Genomic DNA, 14,048 nt, shown 5'->3' with positions numbered 1-14,048 from the left:
TGATGCAACCTGGTGCAATCCAGACCACACCTCAACCCTCCATGAATATTCCACCCCTAATCAAAAAGACCCTCACCCATTCAAAGGGCTAAAAATAAGACAAAAAGGGGGATCAACAACCCTGCTGCAAGGATGCCTGCACTCTCCTCCTTCAAGTGTGTGACTTTCACTTCTTCCCTAAACAAACTGCTTCTTTGTTCTCTTAGCCCCTCAGCCTCAGTGTGTGTGTGTGTGTGTGTGTGTGTGTGTGTGTGTGTGTGTGTTCCTTTGTGTTTTGTGTTCCTTGCCCAAATTCTTTTGGATGAGTTGAACAAGAGCTTGGCTTTTTGATAAAGCTTTTCCGGTATCACTTACACCAAATATCCCCCGGAATGGCTCGCATCATCTGTCTCATGGGCTCCTGGTGGTCTGGCCAAAGAACTCCAAGACATAAGAGGATGTAGCATTGAGAAAGGAAGAGAAAATGACAAGCACGAAGTGCCCTGAGCCTTGAGGAGCGCTGACTTCTGCTGAAAAATAGGTCAAGGCTTCACCAGGGAACTCAGCCTTGAGAGTGGGGAAGATTTCCATAAGAAGAGATAAAGCTGGGAAGATACTGGGAAAAGTCTGTTCAGACACCCATTTTTCTGTGTACTTTGAAATTTAAAAAGTTACAGTTTACCCTACTAAAATCGCAGTTGAACCACCTTTAACTTTTTAACACAAGAAAAGCAATTTGGGGATGTAAGAGTTAAACATGGACAAACCTAGAAAAAGAATCATAAACTATGAGTGACATGTTCATTTTTTTTAACTGAGGCTCCAAAAAGCTAGACCCTAGGGCCATTTGTGCTACTAAGAGTCAGAAATCTGCATGTTATCTACCCAGTGTCTATCTCCCTAAGGCCATTTCCTAAAAGTATCCCAATTGTCCTTGAGGTATTGACTCATCCCTCCAGCAGGAGAAGCTAACCCCATCCCCAACCCAAGTGTGGGTCCTCACTGGCTTAAGCCAATCAGTATGTTCCACTCTATTGCCTATTACATGACTGGCTTCCATTCAAGAGGGCATGTGCCCTAACTCATCCTGTCTCAGCACACGCTCAGAGGCCAGGACAGCAGTCCTCTTCTCATTAAATGAATATAAATATGGAAGATGGACACCCTTATGGCACCCAAAGCTAACCTAGGACTTGGACAAATATTCACGTGTAGTCTAAGAGCTTTGCCTCCTCCTAACAAATTCTCTTTTGCCGCATCAGGAACTTTTAGTTTAGAGTGGATTTGGATCTCTGATAAAATAACAAATCTGTAAACCAACTTTTCTCATATTTAAACCAGTAGGTCACATTATTAAGGAATCCAGAAGAATCACTTGGGATAGTCAGTGGACTTTGCTCATAAGTGACATTATGAGATTCTGTAGTTGCCTCTGCCCTTGAAATGAGAGAGAGAGAGAGAGACTAAAAAGCTTAAGGATTGTGGACAGCATCATGTTAACTTTTGTCTCCCTATTCTAAATATATTTCCAGGATCCATAAAACAACTGCTGAATGAATAAATACACGAATGAATAAAAAACAAAACGGAACACAGGTCTTTCTACATAGATATTTAAATCATCTGCCCTAAATTCTTTTTTGTTGTTGTTGGTTTTTTTTGCGGTATTCAGGCCTCTCACTGTTGTCCGGACGCGCAGGCTCAGCGGCCATGGCTCACGGGCCCAGCCGCTCCGTGGCACGTGGGATCCTCCCGGACCGGGGCACGAACCCGCGTCCCCTGAATCGGCAGGCGGACTCTCAACCACTGCACCACCAGGGAAGCCCTGCCCTAAATTCTAATACTGTTTTTAGGATACTGAGGAATAATCCAGTTTAAAAAAAAATTATTTTGAGGGGGAAAAAAAAAGGCTGTGATCAGGTTTTTGAGGTCCAGGCTCTTAATGGCAACGGAATTCAAAGCAATGAACAGATCAAGGCCAAGAAGAATGTGGCATGTACGTTTCTCCAAGAGGAAGGGGAAATGAGACACTTAAAAATGCATCCTCAAGTGTTTGTAGGTATATTTAAGAAGTCAAAAGTGGTACACCCTCAATTCAAAGGGCAGCAAGACTATGTTATTTAAGAGTGCCCTGAGAGCTCTAGTGGAGAAACAAAGCAGCCCGAGTGACTAGCAGGAAAGAAGCGGAAGCTAAGCAAGTCACACCAAGCCCAGAGCTGGACATCGTTTGATCAGCAACTGCACAGGCTGAATAGTAGCTTCAGAAACTCGCACAGAGCAGAAGTAGGACAAATTGCCAAATTTAGTGAAACATGGCAGCCAGCAGATAGGACTTCACGGCTTAGAGCTATCCTAAAGCCATGGCCAGCGGGGGCAACTGGCCTCAGCTTTTCAGCAACCCAAGGAAGCAACAGTGGTATAGAAAGAGATGACACCCTTCTTCCTAGCACAGTCTATCCCAACGTAACTAAGAACAGTGCGTTAGCCTGCCCATCAGCCTCCAACACACTTTTTTGGGGCAGACTTGGAATTGAACTACATCCAACATTCCCTATGGATCATCCTGGCTCTGGGACACTAGGAGATTTCTGCAATGACCTTTGGTTCACCCATTTGTCACGATCATCGTTACTGGTTCTCTGGCTCAGAAGACGCCAAGCACAAATTAAGTGCATATGAGACTTATTCCACAGTCAAAGATGCAGGCTCTGTTCCCCAACAATTTTCACTTGAATAATTTAAGGACCTGATATGTTATCAATTGCCCTTCAGCCTCTAACTATGTCAACATTATGTTCCTTAACATAAAAGTTTCATTTTAGTCTTTTATTCTCTGTGTTAAGTGGCCATACATCTCTGTTAACTGACCAGGATTACGCAGCATATGGAATGCCAGACCTTCTCTCTTTGAAATACAATTTGCTTCTGGCTTTTCGCCCAAACGCAGTTAAGTAGTATTAGCTCCCCAGGCAGACCTCATCGTCTTTGAGTTAAATACAGTAAGAAGTGCTGATGCTTCTAGTTCAGTAATATCTTTGCTCCATAATCCTTTATTTTATGACCTGCCCCTGGCTGCTCCCTGAGCTAAGAATTTGCTGTTCATAAAGCGGGGTGACAAGTCTCATCACATAATGATAAAGAAAATGGTGTTACTGTAGCTGGCACAGGAGCAATCAGAACACAATATGAATGTAGATGCTCTAGGCTACTATCTGATCCAATGTGAAAAGTGAAATATTACCCTTTCAACCAACATGAGAAAAATCTAGATTTTTGTTGTTTTAATCTTTTACTCATAAAAGAGACACAGACAGAATCAACCACAGAGAGTCATGTCTGAACAGCATGATGGCATCAGTGTCATCCTTTCATAAGCCTTTAGAGCCTCACTTGGATTAACACGCCAAAAGCACATTGAACAGAAATTCAGTTTGGGTTGGTGTTAATAATTTGCAAATTGCTTAGCAACGTTCGGATCAAAAAGGAAAAAATGGTTAATTCTAAATTTTTCTTCGTAACAGACCCCATCTTTTATTTATTATATTTAACACATACTGCTTATATAATAAGTCCTCAGTGCTAGGCACACTAATTTTAAACTATTACCTTATTAAATCTTCATAAGTACAGAGAGTAGGTTCTAAATCATCACCAATTTTTACAGATGAAGAAGCTGAGGCACAGAGAGTTTAAGTAAGTTGCTCAAGGTCACAGAGTGGCAGAGCCAGACAGTCTGTCTCCAAAGTCTGTACACTCTCCCCCTGTAATAGGTTGCCTCTCTCTATAAAGCAGTGTTGAATGTAAAACCCAGCCTTTAAAGCCTTTGATTAACACTAGTTAAAGCTTGTTAAAAGAGAATACTAGCGGACCAACTTCAAACCATGGACACAGAAAAAATAGTATTTACGTATACATATTTTTTACTTTGAAAAAGCCTTAGCAATATGATATGGTGGAGAAGACAGATTATAGATCTTTGTCTCTAAAATCTTCAATAAATGAAACACGTTCAACATTTACATTTAAATTTGGTTTTGATAAGCTTCTTAAGTGACTGCTGTTGTTTCCCCTAGGACAATGATTTCACATCTTACTGTCTGTTTCTAGAAAACAGAGAAAGAAAAGTATCTGATTTTTAAATGCCTATCCTACTTCTCTTCTGATAACAGCACTGTGTCCAAATACAAATGATGTGGTAAAAGAAAAGAAACAAAAAGGGTTTGAACAGGGAAGGTGAGGGATCACTGTAAACTGTCTTAAATCAAGAATTTTGTTTTCCCTCAACTTCCTCGCTCTTCTATATGCCCTCTGCCCTCCAAAATTGGTTGTACACCCATGTTACCTGTCTCTACTGTTTTTTAGTCTCAAAAACCCTTCCACACTTAATTTGGGGTGCCCTGCAACTGACACCTTCAGTTTTTAATCATTCCCTCTCTCTTTCATCCTCTCTACTGCCCTTCCCCTTTAAATTAGTAAAGGGCTTCTTAAATGTGTGTGTTCGGAGGACAACACAAGAATATTAATAAATTTGTAATAACCAAACATTACTAGCAGGCCTTATGCTAACTGTCTTGCATAATCACCTTTTTTAATCCTCCTAACAGCACTTCGAGGTTAGGTGGTGATGACAGTCGAGATATTTAACACCAATTACCATGGCCACTGGTCATAAACAAGGAGTAAGGCTGGAAGTGTGCAAACTGCCAAATACCAACCTCGTGGTAAGTATGTAGATTACGTCCATTTCACAGAAGACATAGCTCAGCAAGTTTAAGTAACCTGGGTAAGATCATACAACTAGTTAGTGCCACACCTAAAATCACACCTGGGTGCGTTTGACTTGGAGATGATTTCCAGTACTAGGAAGCTAACAGATCTTTGAAAACAGCAGTCAGTTAAAAAGTTTAGGAGACGTGGCATATTATATTTCCTGTTTTAGACATGCGTATTAGGACATTACAGGCTTTGAGATGCCCAGAAAGGAAGCCTGTCTTACTTTACTGAATCCAGAGTTTTTCGAATTTCACTAGTTAGAAAACTATTTCTTCATGCAGAACCTATTATCAGTACAGACGCTCCCTGACTTACGATGGTTCAACTTAAACTTTTTCGACTTTACGATGGTGTGAAAGCAATACACATTCAGTAAAATCTATACTTTTTTGAATTTTGATCTTTTCCTGGGCTAGTTATATGGGGTGCTATACTGTCTTGTGATGCCGGGTAGCAGTAAAGAACCACAGCTCCCCGCCAACCACACCATCATGGAGATAAACAACCAATACGCTTACAACCGCTCTGTACCCAGACAACCATTCAGTTTTTCACTGCCAGTACAGTATTTAGTCAATTACATGAGATATTCAAAAGTTAATTATAAAATAGGCTTTGTGTTAGGTGATTTTGCCCAACTTTAGGCTAATGTAAGTGTTCTGAGATGTTTAAGGTAGGCTAAACTAAGCTATGACGTTTGGTAGGTTAGATGTATTAAATGCATTTTTGACTTAAGATCTTTTTAATTTACTACGGGTTTATTGGGACATGACCCCATGTTAAGTCAAGGAAGATCTGTATTCCAAAAACACAGTCGGGGAATTGAGATTTTGGAAATATACGCAAGTTTCTCAAATATTTTCCTGGGCCTCTCTTTTCCTTCTAATGTAAAATCATTTTGTTTTGGTTTTGGGGGTTTTTTTGTATAATGATTTTGTTTTCTATTTCTGAGCAAGTGATTTCTCAGCCATTAATTTAGGCTTATGAATCAGGGAAACTAATATATATATAAATTTTAAAATTTTATTAAATGTATTAAATTTATGTCCTGAAAATAGAGATTACTTTTGATTTGATTCATATAAGGTGCATTGTGTTATCTGCTAGGATCTTCCATGAACAGATTTTCAAATTAATTGTAGTAGAATGTAGGAGAATATGACCCATTAGCTGGCATCTTACCTTTAGTGAATTAAATTTTTTTAAATCACACACTCACGGAGGCAATCAAGCAAGGGAAAGAAATAAAAGGCATCTAGATTGGAAAGGAAGAAATAACGATAACTCTATTTGCAGATGTATGATCCTATATAGTGAAAACCCTAAGGAATCCATTAAAAAAATAGAACTAATAAACGAGTTCAGCAAGGTTGCACTTGCATACAAAACGTACAAAAAGCACTTGCATTTCTAAACAAGTGATGAACAATTTGAAAATCAAATTAAGAAAACAATTCCTTTTACAACAGCATTTAAAGGAATAAAATACTTAGGGATAAATGTAACAAAAGAAGTGTAAGACTTCTACATAGAAAATTACAAAACGCCACTGAAAGAAATTAAAGAAAACCTAAATAAATGGAAGATATTTCATGATCATGGCTGATAAGACTTAATATTGTTAAGATGGCCATGCTCCCCAAATTAATCTATGAATTCAATCCAATAGGTGTCAAAATCCCAGCTGCCTTTAGAATGGACAAGCTGATTCTAAAATTCATATGGAAACGTAAGAGAACGCAAATAGCTGAAATGACCTTGAAAAAGAAGAACAAAGTTGAGGACTCACATTTCGCAATTTCAAGTCTTATTACAAAACTACAGTAATCAAGAAAACGTGGTACTGGCATAAGGATAGAAATAGAGAAAGATGGAATTGAATTGAGAATCCATATATAAGTCCTTATATTTATGACCAATTGATTTTTGACAAGAGTGCCAAGGCCATTCAAAGGGGAAAAGGCGGGCTTTTCAACAAATTGCGCTGGCACAACTGGATATCCAGATACAAAAGAATGAGGCTGGACTCCTGCCTCACACAATATGTAAAATTTATCTCAAATCATATATCTCAAATCATATAAATTTATCTCAAATCATATAGCTATAAGAGCTATAAGAGCTCTTACCTAAAGGTAAGAGCCAAAACCATAAAATTTTTTGAAGAAAACAAGAGTAAATATTCATGATCCTAGGTTAGGCAATAACTGATTAGATATAACTCCAAAAACACACATGACCAAAAAATGGATAAATCAAAGACTCCATCAACATTAAAAATTTTTGTACATCAAAGAACATCATCCAGAAAGCAAACAACTGACCGAATGGGAAAAAACGTGCAAACCATATTTCTCTTAAGCGGCTTGTATTCAGAATATATAAAGAATTCTCACACTTCAAAAATATAAAAGCAAATTCCCTAATTAAAAACATGGGTAAAGGATGTGAATACGTATTTCCCCAAAGAAGATACGCAAATGACCAGTACACACATGAAAAGATACTCAACAACATTAACCAACAGGGAAATGCAAGTCAAAACCACAATTAGGTACCACTTTATAACTACTAGGATGGTTAAATTCAAAAGGACAAAAAATAACAAGTGCTGTCAAAGATGCGGAAAATTGGAACACTTATACATCGCTGATGGAAACATAAAATGGCACAATTACTTTGGATCACAGTTTGGCAGTTTTTCAAGTGGTTAAACATAGAGTTCCCATATGACCCAACAGTTGGACTCCTAAACATATATTTCACACAAAAACTTGTAAAGGAGTATTTATGCCAGCATTATTCATAATAGGCAGAGAGTGGAGACAACCCAAATGTCTATCAGCTGATGAATAGAGAAGCAAAGGAAGTAGCCGTGCAATGGAATATTATTCAGCGATAAAAAGGAATGAAATTCAGATACGTGCTACAGCATGGATGAACCTTGAACACATTATGCTAAGTGAAAGAAAAAGAGCATTTAGATGAAATGAATTTAGATAAATATACAAATCCACAGGGACAGAAAACAGACTAGTGGTTGACAGGTGTTGGGGGGAGAGGGCAATGGGAGTGACTGCCAATGGGTATGGGGTTTCTTTCTTTTAAAATTTTTATTGGAGTAAAGTTGATTTACAGTGTTGTGTTAGTGTCAGGTATACAGCAAAGTGAATCAGTTATACATATACATATATCCACTCTTTTTTAGATTCTTTTCCCATATAGGCCATTACAGAGTATTAAGCAGAGTTCCCTGTGCTATATAGTAGGTCCTTATCAGTTACACATTTTATATATAGTAGTGTGTATATGTCAATCCCAGTCTTCCAATTTATCCCTCCCCGCCTTTACCCCTGGTAACCATAAGTTTGTTTTCTACATCTGTAACTCTATTTCTGTTTTGTAGATAAGTTCATTTGTACCCTTTTTTTTATATTCCACATATAAGCGATATCATCTGATATTTGTCTTTCTCTGTCTGAATTACTTCGCTCAGTATGACAATTTCTAGGTCCATCCATGTTGCTGCAAATGGCATTATTTCATTCATTTTTTACAGTTGAGTAATATTCCATTGTATGGACCACATCTTCTTTAACCATTGATGGACATTTAGGCTGCTTCCATGTCCTGGCTATTGTAAATAGTGCTGCAGTGAACACCGGGGTGCATGTATCTTTTCAAATTATAGTTTTCTCCTGATATATGCCCAGGAGTGGGGTTTCTTTTGAGGGTGGTGAAAATGTTCTAGAAATACGTAGTGGTGATCAGTGGCCAACTTTGTGAATACACTAAAAAACACAGAACTGTATACTTTCAAATGGTTGGCTTTATGGTGTGTGAATGATATCCCAACAAAGCTGTTATTTTTTAAAATCACATGCTCTTGTTCAATCCCTATTTTTTAAAACTCACCAGTATAATATAGCTTGACAGCAAAAGAAATATTTGTGCTGCAAAACCCTACTTTATAGTGTTCAGCTCACATTTAAGTAATGTTAGCCACTGAGAACAGAAAAGATAACCAAGATAAAAAGGATCATTATATTTAAGTGAATATTTCAAAACTACACCCTGGAAGTGTATGTAAGGAAATCACCATGATGTCTTTCCATGTTGCATTGAGAGTAATATTAAGGAAACAAATGCCCTCTAAATCAATGTGTATATATTACAGTTTAAAATGTTAATTAGTTTTCATTCTAAGCATTAATGTCCCTTGGAGACACAGTGACAAAAGCCACAGGTGGGGATGAAAGAAATATCGCTTATCAGAACTGAGGAATAATGTCTATGTTGCCAAAGTAACCAAACTGTCTCATAAGAAGTGTATAATTTGACATTCACTTATCAATATTTCTAAAATGCAACTCTTATCTTGCCTTTGTTGCAAATTTCATTTCCTAGTAATGACTTCACAGATCCCCTGCTTTATATGCACATCTCATATTATCTCTGTTTCCAGAATGAATTAAACCAGAGAAAATTGGCCCAGGCTGTCTCTCTCTCTCTCAGTCTCCATGGGAAATGAATCATTGTTTTCATCCAGAATAACACTATATGATAATTGATCACTCAATTTTCAGTCTCCCACCTGAACCCTCTTTTATAATGATCCCCAAATCATAGAACTGCTGATGGCAAAGGATCCTAAAGGTAATCTAGCTCAAGAGCACAAAGTAGATGATCGATAAATATTTACTAAATTAAATCCTCTGCTTTTTAGCACTAATCATCCCTGTACAACCTGCCAGTGAAGCAATGGTTTAAACTCCAACAACGGGGAATGCATTGCCTCATGAGATTCTAAGTCCCACTTTGAACTGCTCTAATTGTTAGAAAGTTCTTCTCCCATGGACTTTTAATCTTTCAGATCCTACTTGTGTCTTCTACAGTCACACATGATCCTGCTTTTATGCTTTCCCTGTAAATATTTAGATAGGTTTATCATGTCTGATGTTGCTTAGCCCTGTTTTGTGTTTGTGTGTTTCCTTCCAAGCTCAGAACTCTGCACTTCTTCCTGCTAAAATTGACAAACTTAGCTCACCAATCAGGTTTGAACAGATGATTTTTGGATCCTGGTTCTTGGATCCTTCTTTGGAACTACGTATGGGCTGCCAAAGTCACATTTTTTAAATTTATGATAGATTCTTGACATATAATACTATCCCACTCTTCTTCCAAGTAGGTATTCTCCTTTTAAACCAAATATAGCTTTATTCTGGTTGCAAGGTCTATCCTTCAAACTCTAGATGTTATCTGGTTCAACCAGTCTCCAGGCAAATAATTCTTTATGGTTCTCTCATTCAAATAGCTTAAGCTCTAGTCCTGCAAGGACAAATTTCCCTTTCTGATTTTATCTATGTAGCCAGCTTGTAGCCAGCTATACACTTTTATATCCCCCTCTCTCTCAAAAGGTCCAACATGCCTAGGATTTAGTAGTCTTGCAAGGAATTTCCAAGATCACTTCTGATGGTGTTATTTGTCCTTTAAAGTAAAAGTAGAACAGGTTGCAGTGTTCAGTTTTGACAAGTTTTGGAAAGTGTTCCTCCGTATTTCACGTGCACTCCACGTAGGCACATGATGCTCTGAATGGCCATGACACATCGACGTAACATACTTTCCTGTATTTCTCTAGCAGCATCTTCCTTACAATCTCCACCCACTCCACCACCGTGTCTCTCGGGGCCAATACTAGGTGATCCCATTCTGAAATTCTCCTTCATGTCCTGTGGATCCAGAAGATCCAGATAAACACTTCATGGGAGGAGGGTTATTTTGAATTAACTGGGCCTCACCTACAGAATTTACTTATTCAATCATAATCGTTTTAGGATGTGTTCAGTAACCTATATCCATTGTCAATGCAATCCTGACAAAACGATTCACCCTATTCTGTCTCAGAATGATGTGTAAATGGGGATCTCAGGGAATCATCCATGTAAAATGTTCTTCTGCAGCATATTTTGCATGTCAAGCTCCATATTGCAGCTGAAGAGGAGAACTAAAGAATAAATGCCTTCAGGGCCTGGGTCATGTCTTATTGACTTTTATCACTGGAGACTAGAACAGTGCCAGAAATCATAGATTAAAACTCAGTCTCAGCATCAAACATATTTAAAGTATGGGTCTGTGACTGCTAAGCTATATTTTCTAAGAAGTGAAATCATTTCTTGGCCAGGCTTAATCATTTCCAATGGCCAGCATATAATAAGTGTCCCCCAAAATGTTCAATAAATGAGCTCTAGCTCTTCTAAAAGTCTCCATTTTGAAAGTTGTAATAAGAAAATAATGTACGTATGCAGAAATAGACCAGCTAAGTGCCATTACATATCTTATATATTAATAATTCTAAACAAGCTCTCATATTCAGTAGCATGTTAAGATTAAAGGGCTTCATACATTTTTTCTCATATTAAAAAGAACACCTGCTGCTAATGCAGTACTTGCTCTCTGCATAAGAAACGAATAGTTAAGGATGAAGTAATTACAGGAACTCTCAAAATCTCAGCACCCTTGGAAAAAAAGAATTTTATGCAGAACATAAGTCAGGTTTTACTTGTATTTCTATTCCCACCTCAACACATGAGAATTGTCCTTAGGAGGGTACAGACTTTCACGCCTATAAATTATATGCTCATTTCCAAATGCTCCTCTGATTACATCCTTCCTTTTTTTTTTTTTTTTAATAAACAAAGAATTTCCTTGTGCACTGTTTGCTTACGATGGCTAACCGGGTTTTGACGCTTCTCTAATAAGCTTCAGGAACTTACTAACCCAGTCATTCTCTTTAGTTTTCTTTGGAAGCATGAAAACTTGTTTAAACATCATAAAAATATGTCATTAGCAGCCAAAACCAGAGAGTAGTTGCGAAATAAAAATTTCAGAGCAATGGCCTAGCTTGTGAATGCGGCACTAAACACCCACAAAGGGAAGAGGGATCTTTATTTCTCCCATTCATGGAAAAACTAGTTAATAGGCTTTAAGAATTAAAGTAATTAGAACTTTGAATTAATCAAAACTGTCTAATTCTGTGAGTTTATAAAAACTTTGGGGTTTCATCTCAAGGAAAATTAAACTAATATTTTAAAATCTGGGATGCTCTGAAATACCATTTTTGTTTTTCTAAAATAAGAAGTTTTTTAAAATATAAGTAATGTTAAATATGAAACCGTTCAGGAATGGGTCACACATTACACAACAATATTTATAGCTAGTCAGGGGAAAAAGTGAGATGTTATTCATCAAAACCTTGCTCAGAATATCTAGATGTGGTTCTCATAGACACACTACAATAATGAGCATTGCTTTCAGTTCATTTAGAAGCCCAAGTGGATTGTATAATTACGTGAACGTGAAGATCTTTAAATTTAAGTTTTTCCTACATTAATAGGACAGGCTTCAGGAAAATAATTGTGTTTCATAATCACATGTTCATATTTTGATATACTGTATTTTTAATCTTTTTATTTTTTATGTTAATATAACCCAATATTATATTTATACAATATAAGTGACCAAAAACAAAGATTTGCTATTTTTTTTTAAACACAGAGTTGTTTAATATTGGAAAACTAGTTTTAAGGGCACAATATGATAAAGATAGGCAATAATCAACATGCCTTAAAAAATTATTTCTATTTTTCACATGCTAAAGCTATACAGTGATAGAGATGCAGAGAGTTTGGAAAAACACTTAGAGTAATCAACACTTACGTATTAAGAACTTTATCCACCATGATAACTCAAGTATGCTGCAGCTAAAACCTATGGATGATTTTTATGTGAACTGGGTTTCTCTCTGAACTCATGCAGCACACAGAACACTAAAGCGCTGGATAGTTAAAGAGTTTGGTCAACTGTCCATCCCTTGTTGTTTACTTTATGGTATTAACATGCCAATGGATGAATGCACATGGAGAGAAATCAAAGAGAGGAGCATTCTTTTTAAGACCAACACCTATATTATTTAGTTGTTCACACACAAAAAAGGAAAAACAAATCATATTCATTTCTATTCCAGAAAATCAGAGAGTTTAAGTGTTTCGAGGGACATCCTTTCAACATTTATTTTCCTTTTACATCAATGATTCAGAATGTATTGCTGAGTTATGATAATGTTCATGGTGGCAAAATTCACATCAGTATTCCGGTTTGGTTGGATTTTGCAGTAAAACATGGAGAAACCCATTAATCTGACAAAATCTGCCAGGTGACTAACCCATATAGTTTAACAGTATTCATATATATTTAAGAGGATGTGAGCAAGGGAATGTTCCCTTGTTAAAAAAAAAAAAGAAAGAAAGAAAGAAATCTAGTCATTCTCAAAAACATCACAAATAATTTTTCCAGACTATCTTATTAGCAACATCATGAATTATACAATAGAAATGCTTGTTCAAACTGTTTTTTGTCCTGATAAAAAACACTGCATTTTAAAAAGCAACCACTATTTTAATATTTAATATCTCAGCATATCTAGATCTCAAAAAGTGGCAAGCTATTTAAGAAAGAAGTGCTCTTCTTGTAATGTTAAAAGCATTTCTGGCATTTTATATTATCTGCTTTTTAATGACTGTATTTTCCTAGCATTAAAAATGAATTAATCTCTTTCTTCCTAAGTACTCTGTTGAACATGGTGAAAGAAATAGTTCAACAGATTACTCGCCCTTGTAAAAATCATATAGATCGTTGCCTCTCTTGGCCTATTTGGTTTGAAAGCAAAACATCTGACTGTGCATCCAACTCAAAACTCATCACCTTTCCCGGGGTTTCACAGACAGGAGGTTTTCTTATTTCCCATTGAATCATACTGACTCATGGGTAGAGTACTGAAAAGCGTATGAAACGTAATTAAGGTACTGTCTATACAGCTTCATTCAGCAGAAAAGTCAGAGTTTTACTCTATAGTCTAAAAGAAAAAATACTCTAAGTAAATTAATATTAATAATTTGGGGTAGTCTACAAGAAATGCAAACAGTTGTCACATCAATTTTCCAACACTAGATTTATCAAGTAAAGATGTTTATGTTTTTGCATTCTGACATGTCTCAATCACCATAGTCTTTGCTATATACTAATTTAAATCACACTGACCAAGCAATAGCATCTTGATGATGGAAGATTGTTTAAAGAATGGAGTAAAAAATTCCAGACCAGGGTAAGATGGTAGTAAACAGCTATCACCATATCTCTCATTGAATGCAACTGGACAGAATGCAAGGAACAGTTCTCCAAGGACTCTGAAAAGTAAACAGTATCAGGCAGAGTGGAGGAGACCAAGATTCGAAATACCA

General features: G+C 36.9%; 1 protein-coding gene across 6 annotated transcripts in view; it reads right to left on the bottom strand.

The window, feature by feature from the left end:
• GPC6 (glypican 6) overlaps positions 1-14,048 on the bottom strand; it is a 1,079,647-nt gene that overhangs the window by 850,946 nt on the left and 214,653 nt on the right. The window contains exon 1 of one of the 6 annotated variants that reach the window (XM_079902541.1): positions 355-508. The exons of the other annotated variants lie outside the window; for them this stretch is intronic. Within the exon in view, the coding sequence (XP_079758667.1) occupies positions 355-394 (40 nt within the window). The 5' untranslated portion in view covers positions 395-508. Of the gene's footprint in view, positions 1-354; positions 509-14,048 lie in introns of those variants that run through there. 6 annotated transcript variants of the gene reach the window in all.

The sequence above is a fragment of the Stenella coeruleoalba genome (genome assembly GCF_951394435.1).
Source record: "Stenella coeruleoalba genome assembly, chromosome: 18".
Classification (NCBI taxonomy): Eukaryota; Metazoa; Chordata; class Mammalia; order Artiodactyla; family Delphinidae; genus Stenella; species Stenella coeruleoalba.
This window is presented reverse-complemented; position numbering and strand designations above follow the sequence as displayed.